At 45.5% G+C, this 21,229-nt stretch overlaps 1 protein-coding gene across 1 annotated transcript in view; it reads right to left on the bottom strand.

The window, feature by feature from the left end:
- LOC110514664 (EH domain-binding protein 1) overlaps window positions 1-18,172 on the bottom strand; it is a gene marked incomplete at its 3' end in the record, with an annotated part of 99,412 nt that extends 81,240 nt beyond the window's left edge. Inside the window, exons 1-4 of the mRNA XM_036973952.1 lie at window positions 18,008-18,172; window positions 11,442-11,549; window positions 9,408-9,569; window positions 8,043-8,340 (exon numbers count right to left, since the gene is read on the bottom strand). Coding sequence (XP_036829847.1) covers window positions 8,043-8,340; window positions 9,408-9,569; window positions 11,442-11,549; window positions 18,008-18,137 — 698 coding nt within the window. The remainder of the gene's footprint in view (window positions 1-8,042; window positions 8,341-9,407; window positions 9,570-11,441; window positions 11,550-18,007) is intronic.
- Window positions 18,173-21,229: the final 3,057 nt, after the last annotated feature.

The raw sequence follows: 21,229 nt of genomic DNA on the forward strand, positions 1-21,229 counted from the left end.
TAGGCCAGTTGAGAACACTTTTATTTAACCAGGTGGGCCAGTTGAGAACAACTTTATTTAACCAGGTGGGCCAGTTGAGAACAAGTTCTCATTTACAACTGCGACCTGGTCAAGATAAAGCAAAGCAAAGCAGTGCAACAAAAACAACAACACAGAGTTACACCTGGAATAAACAAACGTACAGTCAATAACACTTCACTGTACTTTACTTAGGAACACACATTCAACACTAAAATAGCTGACCAGGTACCTCAGAGCTACAACACGGTTAGTATTACCGGCTAACAGTACCTCAGAGCCACAACACGGCTAGCAGTACCTCAGAACCACAACACGGCTAGCAGTATCTCAGAACCACAACACGGCTAGCAGTATCTCAGAACCACAACACGGCTAGCAGTATCTCAGAACCACAACACGGCTAGCAGTACCTCAGAACCACAACACGGCTAGCAGTATCTCAGAACCACAACACGGCTAGCAGTACCACAGAGCCACAACACGGCTAGCAGTACCTCAGAACCACAACACGGCTAGCAGTACCAAACCAGCCACAACACGGCTAGCAGTACCTCAGAACCACAACACGGCTAGCAGTACCTCAGAACCACAACACGGCTAGGAGTACCAAACCAGCCACAACACGGCTAGCAGTACCTCAGAACCACAACACGGCTAGCAGTACCAAACCAGCCACAACACGGCTAGCAGTACCTCAGAACCACAACACGGCTAGCAGTACCTCAGAACCACAACACGGCTAGTATTACCTCAGAACCACACGGCTAGCAGTACCTCAGAGCCACAACACGGCTAGTATTACCTCAGAACCACACATGGCTAGCAGTACCTCAGAACCACAACACGGCTAGCAGTACCTCAGAACCACACGGCTAGTATTACCTCAGAACCACACATGGCTAGTAGTAAGTCAAAAGTACACACACAACGTTGAGTTAAACGGATGGTTGGGTAACACAGGACACAGGTGCTCTGAGGTCAGCTCTGTGTGACCTCATATCCCAACTGCCATGCTGGGCACTGACAGACACACACACACACACACAGGATCTTATCAATACACAGGTCAGCCAGCCCCCGCAGGGTTGAAACGGACTACACCGCTCCACGTCACTCATTCAACACTCACCACTCACACACAGCCAGAGACCTAGGGGAAGGGGGGGGGGGTTGGCTAGGTATATCAGGCTGAAAGAAACAGACAAGTTCAGTGTGTATCTAACCCCGGCCAAGAGAACGGAGGAGAAAGGAGGATAGAGAAGCAGAGCCATAGAGGCTGTGGCATTCATCTTTGACAGACCTGCCTTGGCTAAAAGACATGTGAAAAGACCCAGGCTGCAGTCCAATCGTGTGTCCCCCCACCCCTCTCAGCCCATCCACTTTCCCTCAGGGTATCCCTGTCAAAACCGGATGCAGTATGATTGCCATCTTAAGTGGCGGTCCAATTCACAAACCTTACCACCCCCCCTCTGCCCTCGATTTAGCTCAAGGGAGCACGTGAACTACTTTGATCACTCGCGGGCTTGTTATGACCCACAATTCAATGCAAACTGCAGTCACGTGTCAAACGAAGTGCCACGAAGTGTCCGATTCAATCAAGACGACTGCATCTGTCGGCACGTGAGAGATAAGTACCACTCTTGCATGCTAGCTAGCTAGCTAACAAAATACATATAGACAACATTCATTTTAGAGGTGGCAAAGGAAAATATGATGCTCAAAGTGTCTCAGACTCATAGTGAGGATCCTATAAATGTAGCTAGCTAAACACATTTTTGGGGCGGAATTTGAAAATATATTGGAACAAATAACCAAAGCTAGCTAGCCAGCTGTGGGTAACTATAGCTTACGACCTGAGAAGAGCGCCATGTTAGCTTGCGACGTGCATAAATAGCTTTAGGTTGGTCATTGTTAGTGAGTGGGTTGGGAGGAGGAATGTTAGTGAGGGGGTTGGGAGGAGGAATGTTAGTCAGGGGGTTGGGAGGAGGAATGTTAGTCAGGGGGTTGGGAGGAGGAATGTTAGTCAGGGGGTTGGGAGGAGGAATGTTAGTCAGGGGGTTGGGAGGAGGAATGTTAGTCAGGGGGTTGGGAGGAGGAATGTTAGTCAGGGGGTTGGGAGGAGGAATGTTAGTCAGGGGGTTGGGAGGAGGAATGTTAGTGAGGGGGTTGGGAGGAGGAATGTTTGAGGGGGTTGAGAGGAGGAATGTTAGCCAGGGGGTTGAGAGGAGGATTGTTAGCCAGTGGGTTGGGAGGAAGAATGTTAGTGAGGGGGTTGATTTGAGGAATGTTAGCGAGGGGGTTGATTTGAGGAATGTTAGCGAGGGGGTTGAGAGGAGGAATGTTAGCGAGGGGGTTGAGAGGAGGAATGTTAGTCAAGGGGTTGAGTATTCTAGGGTTTTGACAAAGTTAAAGGGTCACCATAGGAAATATCCCCTCAACCCAAACTGTATTATATCCAAGTTAATTTAGAGTTTACCCAAGAGAACTGTACCCCACCTCCACAACTCACCAAAATGGAAGGTTTGACTAATTGTAAATTGCTGTTCGACAAGGAGTCATGAGGCAGTATTTTGTAGTGAGAGGGGGTGAAGAGGGATGGAGGACAGAGGTGAGGGGGATAGAGGGGGCAGACAAGCAGAAAGAATGCAGGGAACAACCGAGTCCTTGTTTCTGAAAGAGCTCCCAAGTCACTCTGTGTTTTAGAGTTGGGGGGGCCTTGTGTAACTCGCACAAGGTTACACACACACATATACAGACACACACACAAAGACAAACACAGATACACACACACACACACACACACGAAGACAAACACAGATACACACACACGAAGACACACACACCAGGGTTTCTGTTAGCTGGCAATTGACTGCTTTTGTCCTTTTTTGTTGCCGATAAATAAAACTGTTGCCGGGCAGAAATGACAAGGAGAAAAAAAATAATCCCATAGTTGTTTTATTAATCTGACGGAAATACATTTGACCGTCATGCTTATCGGTCTATAGGTAATTTGCATAATTTAGCGGAATTAAATTGGCCTGTGTGTATTTTCATTGGTCATCGCGTATCTTATTTATCCAACACAACTATCACACGCGCACAGCATTCAGAGACTATTTTGAGAGGGATTTCTCCTGCATCTCCTCGTCTGGTTGCTGCCGGAGTAAAACATGCTTTTAATAAACCCATTCATTGCGCCAAAATGCGAAATGCAATCACGTGTTAAACACAGTTTTGGTGCACGATTTAAAAATAGCTATTTTTATTTCTCAACTGGTAGTTGAAGCGCGCCTCCCATTCACCATTCAGGTGCAGGCGACAGGCTAAGAGCGCTTCTTTCACCCGTTTACAATGTGAGCCGGAGGCAGCGTGCACTCTGAAAATACTTCATTGTCTGAAACCTGAATGTTTTATTTCATATTATGAAGCATGTCTAACCTTGCTTCATAAGGAGCCTGTAGCCAAAATCTGACCGTGGAAACGTGGAGGCAAATATTTTATAAAGAGTTCCTAGGGCGGCGCGTGAGTTTCAAGTTTGGCGACGCTTCAAATGTATCTTGTCATTTCTACCGTTCCGCGTGTCAGTTCTGATTTTCATATGCGCATTTTCGTGTTTAATGTCAATAATAACCTTCTCGTTTCTCAAAATCATTGTCACGTGGTTAATCATAAAAATGCTACAAAGTTCAAATCACCAGCCTCTGTTACATGGATGTATTGATACACTGTGATCCAGCCTCTGTTACATGGATGCATTGATACACTGTGATCCAGCCTCTGTTACATGGACACATTGATACACTGTGATCCAGCCTCTGTCACATTGATACACTGTGATCCAGCCTCTGTCACATTGATACACTGTGATCCAGCCTCTGTTACATGGATGCATTGATACACTGTGATCCAGCCTCTGTCACATTGATACACTGTGATCCAGCCTCTGTCACATGGATGCATTGATACACTGTGATCCAGCCTCTGTTACATGGATGCATTGATACACTGTGATCCAGCCTCTGTCACATGGACACATTGATACACTGTGATCCAGCCTCTGTCACATTGATACACTGTGATCCAGCCTCTGTCACATTGATACACTGTGATCCAGCCTCTGTTACATGGATGCATTGATACACTGTGATCCAGCCTCTGTCACATTGATACACTGTGATCCAGCCTCTGTCACATGGATGCATTGATACACTGTGATCCAGCCTCTGTCACATGGACACATTGATACACTGTGATCCAGCCTCTGTCACATTGATACACTGTGATCCAGCCTCTGTCACATTGATACACTGTGATCCAGCCTCTGTCACATGGACACATTGATACACTGTGATCCAGCCTCTGTTACATGGATGCATTGATACACTGTGATCCATTGGCGGCTAATGAAATTAGCACATGGAACTCACAGCCTATTGGTCAATGCTGCAGTAGGACTATAACTGCCCCCGCTCTTTCACACTGAGGATTGGTGATTAGAGGGGGAGATTGGTGGAAAGATTTTAAAATCATTTATTGTGAGGAACTGTAGATTTAATATATTATCATTCGCAATGGATGTTAAACAAACACACTTTCCTACATTTCCGTGCAGGAGGCCAGGTACTTCTCTACGGGCTCAGGCATGCGTGTTCTTCCTCAACATTATCAGGCCAGGTACTTCTCTACGGACTCAGGCATGCGTGTTCTTCCTCAACATTATCAGGCCAGGTACTTCTCTACGAGCTCAGGCATGCGTGTGCTTCCTCAACATTATCAGGCCAGGTACTTCTCTACGGACTCAGGCATGCGTGTTCTTCCTCAACATTATCAGGCCAGGTACTTCTCTACGGACTCAGGCATGCGTGTTCTTCCTCAACATTATCAGGCCAGGTACTTCTCTACGGGCTCAGGCATGCGTGTTCTTCCTCAACATTATCAGGCCAGGTACTTCTCTACTGGCTCAGGCATGCGTGCTCTTCCTCAACATTATCAGGCCAGGTACTTCTCTACGGACTCAGGCATGCGTGTTCTTCCTCAACATTATCAGGCCAGGTACTTCTCTACGGGCTCAGGCATGCGTGTTCTTCCTCAACATTATCAGGCCAGGTACTTCTCTACGGACTCAGGCATGCGTGTTCTTCCTCAACATTATCAGGCCAGGTACTTCTCTACGGGCTCAGGCATGCGTGTTCTTCCTCAACATTATCAGGCCAGGTACTTCTCTACGGGCTCAGGCATGCGTGTTCTTCCTCAACATTATCAGGCCAGGTACTTCTCTACGGGCTCAGGCATGCGTGTTCTTCCTCAACATTATCAGGCCAGGTACTTCTCTACGGGCTCAGGCATGCGTGTGCTTCCTCAACATTATCAGGCCAGGTACTTCTCTACTGGCTCAGGCATGCGTGTGCTTCCTCAACATTATCAGGCCAGGTACTTCTCTACGGGCTCAGGCATGCGTGTGCTTCCTCAACATTATCAGGCCAGGTACTTCTCTACGGGCTCAGGCATGCGTGTTCTTCCTCAACATTATCAGGCCAGGTACTTCTCTACGGGCTCAGGCATGCGTGTTCTTCCTCAACATTATCAGGCCAGGTACTTCTCTACGGGCTCAGGCATGCGTGTTCTTCCTCAACATTATCGGGACAGAGAGAGCAGACATGTACCCGTTCCCTCACATGGAGCACTCCAAACAAAAGACGATGAAAAAGTACAAATCGCAAAAAAGAATGGTTTAAATGATTAAATGATCCTAAACTTGTTTCTCACAAGTGTAACAAGTTGTGAACTCTGCAAACAACGTTCCCACTCCGAGAATGAGAACTGTAAATGACTGTAATTAATACATGCATTTAAATAAAAATGAAGTAACCAAATGATGGGGATTAATGGTACATTTACTACTGGTGACATATGTAATGGAGAATGAATACAAATAAACAATACAAAGGCAAACAATTCACACAATGAAACAATGAATGAACTGTCGGGAGACAGCTGAGCCATTCTGGAGAGAGACTGGCCTATATCTTCACCATTTTAAATTATACACCACACATTATCTTCACACTGACAGACGCAACTCAATAAGTCAGCTAGATCTGTGACCACGCACACGCTGCCCAAATTGAGAGCTTCCCAAATAGGCATAGGCCAACGGGCTTGTGATCTGAAACTAGAGGTCGACCGATTAATCGGAATGGCCGATTAATTAGGGCCGATTTCAAGTTTTCATAACAATTGGAAATCGGTATTTTTGGGCGCCGATTTCCGATTATTAAAAAAATATATATACTAATTTACTAATTTGCCACAATTTTACGTAAGTATGACATAACATTGAAGGTTGTGCAATGTAACAGCAATATTTAGACTTAGGGATGCCACCCGTTAGATAAAATACCGAACGGTTCCGTATTTCACTGAAATAATAAACGTTTTATTTTCGAAATGATAGTTTCCGGATTCGACCATATTAATGACCAAAGGCTCGTATTTCTGTGTGTTATTATGTTATAATTAAGTCTGATTTGATAGAGTGTTTTCGTGCGTTTTGCCAGCAGCTCTTCGCAAGCACAGCGCTGTTTATGCCTATCAGCCTAATGGCTGGTGTAACCAATGTGAAATGGCTAGCTAGTTAGCTGGGTGTGCGCTAATACTGTTTCAAACGTCACTCGCTTTTACATTTGGAGTAGTTATTCCCCTTGCGCTGCAAGGGCCGGGCTTTTGTGGGGCGATGGGTAACGCTGCTTCGAGTGTGGCTGTTGTCGATGTGTTCCTGGTTTGAACCCAGGTAGGGGCGAGGAGGGGGACGGAAGCTATACTGTTACACTGGCAATACTAAAGTGACTATAAGAACATCCAATAGTCAAAGGTATATGAAATACAAATGGTATAGAGAGAAATAATCCTATAAATACTTTATTAACTACAGCCTAAAACTTCTTACCCGGGAATATTGAAGACTCATGTTAAAAGGAACCACCAGCTTTCATATGTTCTCATGTTCTGAGCAAGGAACTGAAACGTTAGCTTTTTACATGGCACATATTACTTTCTTCTCCCACACTTTGTTTTTACATTATTTAAACCAAATTGAACACGTTTCATTATTTATTTGAGGCTAAATTTATTTTATTGATGTTTTATATTAAGTTAAAAATAAGTGTTATTCAGTATTGTTGTAATCGTCATTATTACACATTTTAAAAATATATATATATTTTTAAACCGGCCGATTAATCGGTATCGGCTTTTTTTGGTCCTCCAATAATCGGTATCGGCGTTGAAAAATCATAATTGGTCGTCCTCTAGATATATACCTCTATCTGAAACTCTCCACAGCTATTTTCATTAAAAGAAGCTCATGATCCTCCATTCCTCTGTGGCCCATTAGAGCTTCCTGGTCGTTTTGAAGGTGCTCTGTTTAGAATGTTGTTTTCCCACCAATTGCATTTTGGCAAATGTTTGAAAACTACGTTTGATTGGCTGCTTCATTACATGAGTTGAATGCTCTGTTCAGATGAATTACCGTCATCTAAATGTGATTGGCTGTTGTTCCGAGCACTGTGAGGGAACGGCCTCATGGCTTATGCACCCAATGAGAGTGGCCCAATGAGAGTGACCCAATGAGAGTGACCCAATGAGAGTGGCCCAATGAGAGTGACCCAATGAGAGTGACCCAATGAGAGTGACCCAATGAGAATGACCCAATGAGAGTGACCCAATGAGAGTGACCCAATGAGAGTGACCCAATGAGAGTGGCCCAATGAGAGTGGCCCAATGAGAGTGGCCCAATGAGAGTGACCCAATGAGAGTGACCCAATGAGAGTGACCCAATGAGAGTGACCGATGAGTGACCCAATACATATGGGTCCAGTGCATTTCTCAAAAGGCCGTTAAATTAAAATCTTCCCATTTTCCTAACAGAAACCCTGACACACACTAGAGAACAAATTCACTTTATGACATCATCCCCAAATCTCCTCTCTTTACCCCCCCCCCCACATCCCCCTGTAACTCACTCATCCAGTTGGTCCTCTGGTGGTGGGTTGGTGTCAGCATACAGGTACTTGCTCATATCCACCGGCCTGACCCCCTTCCTCCCCCTGGGTTTGGGAGCCTCCGGCTGCTGGACCTGGGGCCCCTGGGGGTCGGGGTCTGGGACTAGGTCTGGATCCTGGTCGGGCTCGTCAAACGGGTTGTACTCTGTGTGCGAGTGTGTGTTGACTTCGTCCTCGTCGAAGGGGTTGGAGGGTTCCTGGACATAGTGGGCCTCTGGGTCCTGTCGGAGGGTGAGGGAGGGGGGCAGGGAAGGGGGTCCTGTGACAGAGAGAAAGGGCGAGAGAGAGATGGGTCAATATTATCTTAGCTGTCTGCCTGTCTGTCAGTATTCTGCTTTACTGACAGGATACATAAACACACAGGCTTCACAATGCTACGTGACATTTCTTGACATCTCGACAGCAACAAAAGGGTAGCATTTAGTTTGCCAGGCACTTTATAAACAACCTCAGAACAATAAAATAAATCTTTCAACAACTATGTCAATAAACTTGGATTGAAAACACAATATAAAATATAAATATAATATAGGATAATAAATCAGTCTTTGATGTCGACCCCATAATAATGTACACCTACATTATGTGGACACCCCTGTCCCAATGCATAGTGCCAACTGTAAAGTTTGGTGGAGGAGGTATAATGTACACTGACATTATGTGGACACCCCTATCTCAATGCATAGTGCCAACTGTAAAGTTTGGTGGAGGAGGAATAATGGTCTGGGACTGTTTTTCATGGTCCGGACCCTTTAGTTCCAGAGAAGGGAAATCTTAACCTCACAGCATAAAATGACATTCTAGACCATTCTGTGCTTCCAACTTTGTGGCAACAGTTTGGGGAAGGACATTCCCTGTTTCAACATGACAATGCCCCTGTGCACAAAGTGAGGTCCATGCAGAAATGGTTTGTCGAGATGGGTGTGGAAAAACTTGACTGGCCTGCACAGAGCCCTGACCTCAACCCCATCAAACACCTTTTGGGATGAATTGGAACGCTGACTGCGAGCCAGGCCTAATCGCCCAACATCACTAATGCTTGTGGTTGATTGGAAGTAAGTCCCTGCAGCAATGTTCCAACATCTAGTGGAAAGCCTTCCCAGAAGAGTGCAGGCTGTTATAGCAGCAAAGGGGGGGACCAACTCCATATTAATGCCTATGATTTTGGAATGAGATGTTCAACGAGCAGGTGTCCACATGCTTTTGGCCATGCAGTGTAAATCAAACTGCTAAAACCCCTAGTCTCTTATAGACAGGTAGACATACAGTACAGAGAGAGAGAGAGAGAGACAGAACAGGTAGATAGAGGTCAAAGGTCAAACCTACCATCATCATCATCATCATCATCACCGAATGGGTTGAAGTGATTGGTGTGTTCCAGGTGGGAGGCGTCATCAACATCATCAGCCGGATCTTCGAAGGGATTGGAGCAGAGGGCAGGGGGCGTGTCCTGATCCTCCTCCAGGAAGTTCAGCTTACTGATCAGCTCTGTCGCCATGGGAACCAAAACAATGCAGGAACGAAAGAAAAAAATTTAACAAAACAAAAACAAGCAAAAAAAAGGAAGGAAAATAGTTCAAACTAGCGGAAGAAAACGAGATGAAACATCCTCACAACCAAAAACCCTGATGAAAGAGTCAAAATGAAGACAAACATACAGAACTTAAAGAGTACAACAACAATCTGCACTTTGGAGTGAACCACTCGAGTTCATTTGGTTTCCAGAAGTATTCCTTCCTTCTGGTAAAAGGTGACTGGTTAATGCCTGTCCATCTCTGTCCAGCTTCACTACAGTTGGAGTCCAGCGGGGGAATTCAGCAGAGATTGATGGAACCGGGTTGCCATGAGAAACCCCTAGTGCAGGCTGGGAGTTGCTACAAGAGATTCATCTTCTTCCTCATCAAGACAACAAAGCCTGTCTAGGTTGTGTGTGTGTTTGTGTGTGTCCGTGTCTCAACAGTGTGTGAGAAACAAAATGCTAACTGTGTGTGCTTCTGAATGTGGTATGTGAGCGTGAGAAAGTATATTGCCAGAGTGAGTGAGATGATGAGCGAGTGTGGTGTGTGTGTGTGTGTGTGTGTGTGTGTGTGTGTGTGTGTGTGTGTGTGTGTGTGAGAGAGAGAGAGAGAGAGTGTGGGAGAGTGTGTGTGAATACGTAGTGAAGTGGTAGTAGCTGATAAGGTGTGGTATTTCTCCTGCTGCATTCTGGGCCATATTAGGCCATCATTGTCACAAGTGGCAGCAGCATTGTGTGTGTGTGTGTGTTGTTTTCTCTATGGTGACAAAGCAACACCATAAACGAGGAATATGACTGATCATTGGTTCACTACAAATTGCAGACAAAAGGGGGAGATTCAGGGTTCGGGGGCTTGGACACCAGGAGGGCAAACTGAAAAGGACAGAAAACCAGCTAATGAAAACCAACCAATGTACTAAACGTAAATCTGAAGTGCAACACGAGAACACCAGGCAACACGACTACATCACCAATGGTACAGAGAGGGAGAGAGAGAGAGCTAGGGCAGGAGAGAGAGAGAGAGCTAGAGCAGGAGAGAGAGAGATAACTAGGGCAGTAGAAGGAGAGAGAGCTAGGGCAGGAGAGAGAGCTAGAGCAGGAGAGAGAGCTAGGGCAGAAGAGAGAGCTAGAGCAGGAGAGAGAGCTAGGGCAGGAGAGAGAGCTAGGGAAGTAGACAGAGAACTATGGCAGAAGAGAGAGAGGGAACTAGGGCAGTAGAAAGAGAGAGAGTTAGGGCAGTAGAAAAAGAGAGAGCTAGGGCAGGAGAGAGAGCTAGGGCAGTAGACAGAGAGAGCTAGGGCAGTAGAGAGAGAGGGAACTAGTGCAGTAGAAAGAGAGAGAGTTAGGGCAGTAGAAAGAGAGAGAGCTAGGGCCGTAGAGAGAGAGAGAACTAGGGCAGTAGAAAGAGAGAGCTAGGGCAGTAGAAAGAGAGAGCTAGGGCAGTAGAAAGAGAGAGAGCTAGGACCGTAGAGGGAGAGAGAGCTAGGGGCGTAGAGGGAGAGAGAGCTAGGGCCGTAGAGGGAGAGAGAGCTAGGGCAGTATAGAGAGAGAGCTAGGGCAGTAGAGAGAGAGAGCTAGGGCAGTAGAGAGAGAGAGAGCTAGGGCAGTAGAGAGAGAGAGCTAGGGCAGTAGAGAGAGAGAGCTAGGGCAGTAGAGAGAGAGAGAGCTAGGGCAGTAGAGAGAGAGAGAGCTAGGGCAGTAGAGAGAGAGAGAGAGCTAGGGCAGTAGAGAGAGAAACGAGAGTTAGAAAGAACAAGACAAAACAGGATAGAACAACAGAACGAGGCAGTGAGAACGAGTGAGAAAGAAAAAGAGAAAAGGTTGAAAGTTGAAAACAGAAAGACCTTGGGAGGGAGACCGAGCGCTGCTTGGCCTTTTACTAGCCAGCTTTAGGAAGTAGTCCTCAGGGTCTCCGGCTAAGCAGCTGAGAGCATTGAGCTGGTTTACCATCTCTGAAAACAACCAGGCCAGAGAGCAGGAAGGGAGGAGAGCAGGAAGGGAGGAGAGCAGGAAGGGAGGAGAGCAGGAAGGGAGCAGAGAGAGAACATACAATACACACATATATTCAGAGGTTATATGTGTGTTAGGTAGTATAATATCATATATGTTGAAGCCTAAGAGAGTACATATATTCACATATATTCAGAGGTGTTATATGTGTGTTAGCATTTACATTAATGTGCTACCTAAGAGAGCACATGTACAAGTAACTGTCAAAATAAAGGAAACACCAACATAGTGTCTTAACAGGGCGTTGGGCCACCAGGAGCCAGAGCAGCCTCAACGTGCCTTGGCATTAGACTCTACAAGCGTCTGGAACTATAGAGGAATGGCAACACCATTATTCCACGAGGAATTACATCATGTGGTGTTTTGCCAAATGGTGTTGGAGAACACCGTCTCAGGCGGCGCCCCAGAATCTCCTACAAGTGTTCAATTTGGGTTGAGATCTGGTGACTTGGACGGCCATGGCATTTAGCCAACAACGTTTTCATGCTCTTCAAACCATTCAGTGACCACTCGTGTCCTGTGGATGGGGGCGTTGTCATCCTATGGGGACATAGCCAAGATAGACAAAATAATGACCTGCTCAGCATTTTTATACATAATGGGATGATTAATTAACTCAGGAACCACACCTGTGCGGAAGCACCCGTTTTCAATATACTTTGTATCCCTTATAGTGTTTCCATTATTTTGGCAGTTACCTGTATATGACAGAACATAGTTGTGTTAGCTTTGGTAGCAACGCTGGGGCTTAGAGACAACATATATTCAGAGTCCTGTGTGTGTGTGTGTGTGTGTGTGTGTGTGTGTGTTATATAGCACATATATGTAGAAGGCAAGAGAGCACATATATTCACAGACTCGTGTGTGTGTGTGTGTGTGTGTGTGTGTGTGTGTGTGTGTGTGTGTGTGTGTGTGTGTGTTAGAGAGCACATGTATGTGGAAGGCAAGAGAGCACATATGTTCACAGACCCGTGTGTGTGTGTGTGTGTGTGTGTGTGTGTTATATAGCACATATATGTAGAAGGCAAGAGAGCACATATATTCACAGACTCGTGTGTGTGTGTGTGTGTGTGTGTGTGTGTGTGTGTGTGTGTGTGTGTGTGTGTGTGTGTGTTAGAGAGCACATATATGTGGAAGGCAAGAGAGCACATATGTTCACAGACTCGTGTGTGTGTGTGTGTGTGTGTGTGTGTGTGTGTGTGTGTGCGTTTGAATATACCTAGCCATATGTAGAAGGTTAAAAGAGCACATATATATTCACCAAGTCATTGTTAGCACATACTGTACATGTTAAGAATAAGAGAATGCATAGACACTAATAGAACCCTGTTTACTTTGCCTTGCTAGCACAGCTAATACACACGTATACTGAACACAAATATAAAAACACAACAAGCAACAACTTCCACGGTTTCACTGAGTTAAAGGTCATATAAGGGAATCAGTCAACTGATATGAATTCAATAGGCCCTAAACCTATGGATTTCACATGACTGGGCAGGGGGGCGCAGCCAATCAGAATGAGGTTTTTCCCCCACAAAAGGGATTTATTACAGGGAGAAACACTCCTCAGTTTCATCAGCTGTCCGGGTGGCTGGTCTCAGACGATCCCGCTGAGGTGAAGAAGCCGGATGTGGAGGTCCTGGGCTGGCGTGGTTACACGTGGTCTGTGGTCGTAAGGCAGGTTGGACATACTTCCAAATTCTCTAAAACAACGTTGGAGGCGGCTTATGGTAGAAAAATGAACATTCAATTCTCTGGTAACAGCTCTGGTGGACATTCCTACAGTCGGCATGACAACTGTACGCTCCAGCAAAGCTTGAGACATTGTGGCATTGTGTTCTGTGACAAAACAGCATATTTTTTTAGAGTGGCCTTTTATTGCCCCCCCCCCCCAGCACAAGGTGCACCTATGCAATGATAATGCTGTTTAATCAGCTTCTTGATATGCCACACGTCAGGCGGATTAATTATCTTGGCAAATGAGAAACAATCACTAACAGGGATGTAAACAAATTTGTGCACAAAATAAAGAGAAATAAGCTTTTTGTGCGTATGGAACATTTCTGGGATCTTTTATTTCAACTCATGAAACATGGGACGAACAATTTGTTGCGTTTCTATTTTTATTCAGTACATATGTAAAGTCTAAAAGCACACATACTATCATAGACAGTAGCGGCATCTGCAGGGGGGACGAGATATATAGTGCTTTCATTTCTAAACCAGATATACAATAATTTTTTCTTAGCTGACTTACCTAGTTAAATAAAGGTTACATTTAAATAAATAAAAATATATACACTACTGGTGAAAAGTAGCCAAAAGCATTCCAGGTGAAGCTGGTTGAGAGAATGCCAAGAGCGTGCAAAGCTGTCATGAAGGCAAAGGGTGGCTATTTGAAGAATCTGAAATATAACATATATTTTAGATTTGGTTAACACTTTTTTGGTTACTACATGATTCCATATGTGTTATTTCGTAGTGTTGATGTCTTCACTATTATTCTACATTGTAGAAAATTGTAAAAATAAAGAAAAACCCTTGAATGAGTAGGTGTTCTAAAACTTTTGACAGGTAGTGTATTTGAAAATAACCTTCTTTAAAAAGACGACATTCTGTACTGTCCAATCATATGAATAATTTGATCTCAAAACCAAAATGCTGCACTGTCCAAAGTGTATATTCGCTGACAACTGCAGCTACCAACTAGCATCTTTAGTTAGTCATGCTAGCACTATACTACCGCATCTGCCACTACAAATGACTAGCTAGGCTAACTAGCATCTATAGTTAGTCATGCTAGCACTTTACTACCGCATCTGCAGCTACAAATTACTAGCTAGGCTAACTAGCATCTTTAGTTAGTCATGCTAGCACTTTACTACCGCATCTGCAGCTACAAATTACTAGCTAGGCTAACTAGCATCTTTAGTTAGTCATGCTAGCACTATGCTACTGCATCTGCCACTACAAATTACTAGCTAGGTTAACTAGCATCTTTAGTTAGTCATGCTAGCACTATGCTACCGCATTTGCCGCTACAAATTACTAGCTAGGCTAACTAGCATCTTTAGTTAGTCATGCTAGCACTATGCTACTGCATCTGCCACTACAAATTACTAGCTAGGTTAACTAGCATCTTTAGTTAGTCATGCTAGCACTATGCTACCGCATTTGCCGCTACAAATTACTAGCTAGGCTAACTAGCATCTTTAGTTAGTCATGCTAGCACTATGCTACCGCATCTGCCGCTACAAATTACTAGCTAGGCTAACTAGCATCTTTAGTTAGTCATGCTAGCACTATGCTACCGCATCTGCCGCTACAAGTTACTAGCTATGCTAGCTAGCTAGCATCCTTAGTTAGTCATGCTAGCGCTATGCTACCGTATTTGCCACTACAAATTACTAGCTAGGCTAGCTAGCATCCTGGGACTGATCTAGGTTGAAAATACCCAGGTAAGAATAAAAATAATTCCACAAGAAAGCTTTTGAATTTTTTTTTCATATTAATGGGACTAGCGCCGATACTAACTAGCATCGCTGGACCCATTGTTTAGAATTCTTCAGCATTTTTGCAAAGAGTTGTGGGATACTACAATCCTCTTGATATGTACAACCTAGGGACTAAGGCAGTGTTTCCCAAACTCAGTCCTCGGGAAGGCCCCTAACATGACACAGCTGATTCTAATAATTTAAGCTTGATGATTAGTTGATTATTTGAATCAGCTGTGTAGTGTTAGGGGCTAAAACCAAAACCTGCACCCCTTGGGGTCCCCAGGACCGAGTTTGGGAAACGCTGGACTAAGGGAATGACAATGAGGGTTGACTACAGATAGTACAACCGCCACTATTACAAAGACTTACGCCCGTATGCAGATGACCAGTGGCGCGCAGCTATAGGCACCCAATGTATATTTATGTACGTTGAGCAGAGAGGAAGAGGAAGAGGAGAAACACACAGTTTAATGTAAAGAGCCTACGCTTTGTGAAGTCAGAGCAAGCAAAGCTGAACACAGCAGCTCCCATTCATTAGTCACAGTGTGATCTGGAGTATAAACGGATAGATGGAGGGTTGGAGGGAGAGAGAGAGATGGAGAGAGAGAGAGGGAGAGAGAGATGAGAGAGAGGGAGAGAGAGAGAGAGAGAGAGAGAGGGATGGAGAGGGATGGAGGGAGAGAGAGAGAGAGAGGGATGGGGAGCGAGACAGAGAGAGGGGGATGGAGCGATAGAGAGAGGGGAATGGAGAGAGAGAGGGATGGAGGGAGAGAGAGAGAGAGAGAGGGATGGAGGGAGAGGGATGGGGAGCGAGAGAGAGAGGGATGGGGAGCGAGAGAGAGAGGGATGGAGGGAGAGAGAGGGATAGAGGGAGAGAGAGAGAGGGATACATACACCCATAAACACATCCCATACACCCATAAACATAAACACATCCCATACACCCATAAACATAAACACATCCCATAAACATAAACACATCCCATACACCCATAAACATAAACACATCCCATAAACATAAACACATCCCATACACCCATAAACATAAACACATCCCATAAACATAAACTCATCCCACACACCCACAGACATGCAGACATCCTATACACCCACATCCATAAACACATCCCATAAACACAAACTCATCCCATACACCCACAGACATGCTGACATCCTATACACCCACATCCATAAACACATCCCATAAACACAAACTCATCCCATACACCCACAGACATGCTGACATCCCATACACCCACATCCATAAACACATCCCATAAACACAAACTCATCCCATACACCCACAGACATGCTGACATCCTATACACCCACATCCATAAACACATCCCATAAACACAAACTCATCCCATACACCCACAGACATGCTGACATCCTATACACCCACATCCATAAACACATTCCATAAACACAAACTCATCCCATACACCCACAGACATGCTGACATCCTATACACCCACATCCATAAACACATCCCATAAACACAAACTCATCCCATACACCCACAGACATGCAGACATCCTATACACCCACATCCATAAACACATCCCATAAACACAAACTCATCCCATACACCCACAGACATGCTGACATCCCATACACCCACATCCATAAACACATCCCATAAACACAAACTCATCCCATACACCCACACCCACAGACATGCTGACATCCCATACACCCACAGACATGCAGACATCCTATACACCCACATCCATAAACACATCCCATAAACATGAACACATCCCACACACCCACAGACATGCAGACATCCTATACACCCACATCCATAAACACATCCCATAAACACAAACTCATCCCATACACCCACAGACATGCTGACATCCCATACACCCACAGACATGCTGACATCCCACACACCCACAGACATGCTGACATCCCACACACCCACAGACATGCTGACATCCCATACACCCACAGACATGCTGACATCCCATACACCCACATATACACATGCTGACCCACAAGCATCAGTAAAAAAAAAAGCCAACCAGAAAAGGAACAAGGTGTCACCCAAAAAGATCAGGAAGAGTGTTGGGTATTTCCGTTTATGCCTCAGTCAAAGCAGACTGTTAAGCTGTGGCCGTCTGGTCATGGTGAACAACAACGGACACCACCATGTGGCTACAACACCACCATGTGGCCACAACACCACCACCACGTGGCCACAACACCACCACCACGTGGCCACAACACCACCACCACGTGGCCACAACAACACCACCACGTGGCTACAACAACACCACCATGTGGCTACAAGACCACCATGTGGCCACAACACCACCATGTGGCCACAACACCACCATGTGGCCACAACACCACCATGTGGCTACAACACCACCATGTGGCTACAACAACACCATGTGGCCACAACAACACCATGTGGCTACAACAACACCATGTGGCTACAACAACACCATGTGGCTACAACACCACCATGTGGCTACAACACCACCATGTGGCCACAACACCACCATGTGGCCACAACAACACCATGTGGCCACAACAACACCATGTGGCCACAACAACACCATGTGGCCACAACACCACCATGTGGCTACAACACCACCATGTGGCCACACCACCATGTGGCTACAGCAACACGATGACTGGATTAATCTACATGATGCTTAGAGGCCCTCAGTTGTAGAATCAGTGTTTTTCATGAGTGTTACTACATGCCCACGTGGTCTTCTGATGACAAAACGCTCTTTAAAAATACCCTTATGGAAGCAGGAAGTCTCACTGAGGTCAGACGACCTTTTACAATGGAGGGTGAGATTTGCTGCATTTCGTCTGTGATCTCAGCAGCTTCTTCTGGTCTCCTTAACAAATAGAGGTGTGTGTGTGTAACCTCTCACCTGTGATCTTAGCAGCCTTCTCCTCCTGGTTGGCCCTGTTCTCCTCATTCTCCTCGTCCTCCTCCTCAAAGTCATCCAGGTTGCCGATATCAGCCTGCTTCATACTCATCAGGCTGGCCAGGCTCTGCATGTCCTCGTCACTGAGACAGACAGACAGAGACACAGACAGACAGACAGACAGATCAGATTTTATTTCTGACAAATCTAACCAAGAGAAACCACAACATACAGCCATGTTGTAAAGGCCAACATCTCTCTCTCTCTCTCATAGCAGACAACCATCTCACAGGGGAGAGAGGACGATCTCACACCTACTGTAAAACCATGTAACACATAAAGTCTCAGGATGTACAGGGAATATCATGACCTGTCTATAGTGTTATTAAACAGGGAATATCATGACCTGTCTATAGTGTTATTAAACAGGGAATATCATGACCTGTCTATAGTGTTATTAAACAGGGAATATCACGACCTGTCTATAGTGTTATTAAACAGGGAATATCATGACCTGTCTATAGTGTTATTAAACAGGGAATATCATGACCTGTCTATAGTGTTATTAAACAGGGAATATCATGACCTGTCTATAGTGTTATTAAACAGGGAATATCACGACCTGTCTATAGTGTTATTAAACAGGGAATATCACAGGGAATATCATGACCTGTCTATAGTGTTATTAAACAGGGAATATCATGACCTGTCTATAGTGTTATTAAACAGGGAATATCATGACCTGTCTATAGTGTTATTAAACAGGGAATATCATGACCTGTCTATAGGGTTATTAAACAGGGAATATCATGACCTGTCTATAGTGTTATTAAACAGGGAATATCATGACCTGTCTATAGTGTTATTAAACAGGGAATATCATGACCTGTCTATAGTGTTATTAAACAGGGAATATCACGACCTGTCTATAGTGTTATTAAACAGGGAATATCATGACCTGTCTATAGTGTTATTAAACAGGGAATATCATGACCTGTCTATAGTGTTATTAAACAGGGAATATCATGACCTGTCTATAGTGTTATTAAACAGGGAATATCACGACCTGTCTATAGTGTTATTAAACAGGGAATATCACAGGGAATATCATGACCTGTCTATAGTGTTATTAAACAGGGAATATCATGACCTGTCTATAGTGTTATTAAACAGGGAATATCATGACCTGTCTATAGTGTTATTAAACAGGGAATATCATGACCTGTCTATAGTGTTATTAAACAGGGAATATCATGACCTGTCTATAGTGTTATTAAACAGGGAATATCACGACCTGTCTATAGTGTTATTAAACAGGGAATATCACAGGGAATATCATGACCTGTCTATAGTGTTATTAAACAGGGAATATCATGACCTGTCTATAGTGTTATTAAACAGGGAATATCACGACCTGTCTATAGTGTTATTAAACAGGGAATATCATGACCTGTCTATAGTGTTATTAAACAGGGAATATCATGACCTGTCTATAGTGTTATTAAACAGGGAATATCATGACCTGTCTATAGTGTTATTAAACAGGGAATATCATGACCTGTCTATAGTGTTATTAAACAGGGAATATCATGACCTGTCTATAGTGTTATTAAACAGGGAATATCATGACCTGTCTATAGTGTTATTAAACAGGGAATATCATGACCTGTCTATATAGTGTTAGGAAGTGGTGAGAGAAAGGGAGAGATGGACCAGAGAGAGAGAGGGTGACAGAGAGAGAAAGGGAGAGAGTGACACGGACAGAGAGAGGGTGACAGAGAGATAAGGGAGAGAGTGACACGGACAAAGATGAGAGAGGGTGACAGAGAGAGGGTGACAGAGAGAGAAAGGGAGAGATGGACCAGAGAGAGAAAGGGAGAGATGGACACGGACAGAAAGAGGGTGACAGAGAGAGGGTGACAGAGAGAGAAAGGGAGAGATGGACCAGAGAGAGAGAGGGTGACAGAGAGAGGGTGACAGAGAGAGGGTGACCGAGAGAGAAAAGGAGAGATGGACCAGAGAGAGAGAGGGTGACAGAGAGAGAAAGGGAGAGATGGACCAGAGAGAGAGAGGGTGACAGAGAGAGAAAGGGAGAGATGGACCAGAGAGAGAGAGGGTGACAGAGAGAGAAAGGGAGAGATGGACCAGAGAGAGAGAGGGTGACAGAGAGAGAAAGGGAGAGATGGACCAGAGAGAGAGAGGGTGACAGAGAGAGAAAGGGAGAGATGGACCAGAGAGAGAGAGGGTGACAGAGATAGAAAGGGAGAGATGGACCATAGAGAGACACGGACAGAGAGAGGGTGACAGAGAGGGTGACAGAGAGAGAAAGGGAGAGATGGACCAGAGAGAGAGAGGGTGACAGAGAGAGAAAGGGAGAGATGGACCAGAGAGAGAGAGTACTACTCTCCTGTCTGTAAGCATAGTGTCCTTCATGCGGCGGCTGCTGAGGAAACAAAATGTGCACGTGTGTGTGTGTGTGTGTGTGTGTGTGTGTGTGTGTGTGTGTGTGTGTGTGAGGGGGCAAGGAGAAAACACACTCTGCCGAGGGGTTTCACATCCAGACACCACCAGATAGATAACACTCTGGGATTAACTCTCTCTCACTCCTTCCCCTCTCCCCCACCACCACCTCCCTCGCTTTCTCCTCCCCTCTCCCCCACCACCATCTCTCCCCCTCCTCTCTCTCTCTCCCTGGCTCTCGCACTCATTCCCCTCTCCCCTACCACCACCTCTCTCCCTTTCTCCTCCCCTCTCCCCTACCACCACCTCTCACCCTTTCTCCTCCCCTCTCACCACCTCTCTCCCTTTCTCCTCCCCTCTCCCCTACCACCACCTCTCTCCCTTTCTCCTCCCCTCTCCCTCCTTCCCTCTCCCCCACCACCACCTCTCTCCCTCATCCTCTCTCTCCCTGGCTTTCTCTTTCTCCTCCTCTCTCTCACTCACTCCTTCTCCCCCCACACGTCTATTTCTCTCTCTCCTTCATAAATAAATACAGTGGTCTTTTCTGTGGCGGCAGGCCAGGAGACAGAAGCGGGCCAGGAGACAGCAACGGGCCAGGAGACAGCAACGGGCCAGGAGACAGAAGAGGGCCAGGCGACAGAAGCGGGCCAGACGACAGAAGAGGGCCAGACGACAGAAGAGGGCCAGGCAACAGAAGCGGGCCAGACGACAGCAGCGGGCCAGGAGACAGAAGCGGGCCAGGAGACACAAGGCCAGGTGACACAA

The sequence above is a fragment of the Oncorhynchus mykiss genome, unplaced genomic scaffold, assembly GCF_013265735.2.
Source record: "Oncorhynchus mykiss isolate Arlee unplaced genomic scaffold, USDA_OmykA_1.1 un_scaffold_371, whole genome shotgun sequence".
NCBI lineage: Eukaryota > Metazoa > Chordata > Actinopteri > Salmoniformes > Salmonidae > Oncorhynchus > Oncorhynchus mykiss.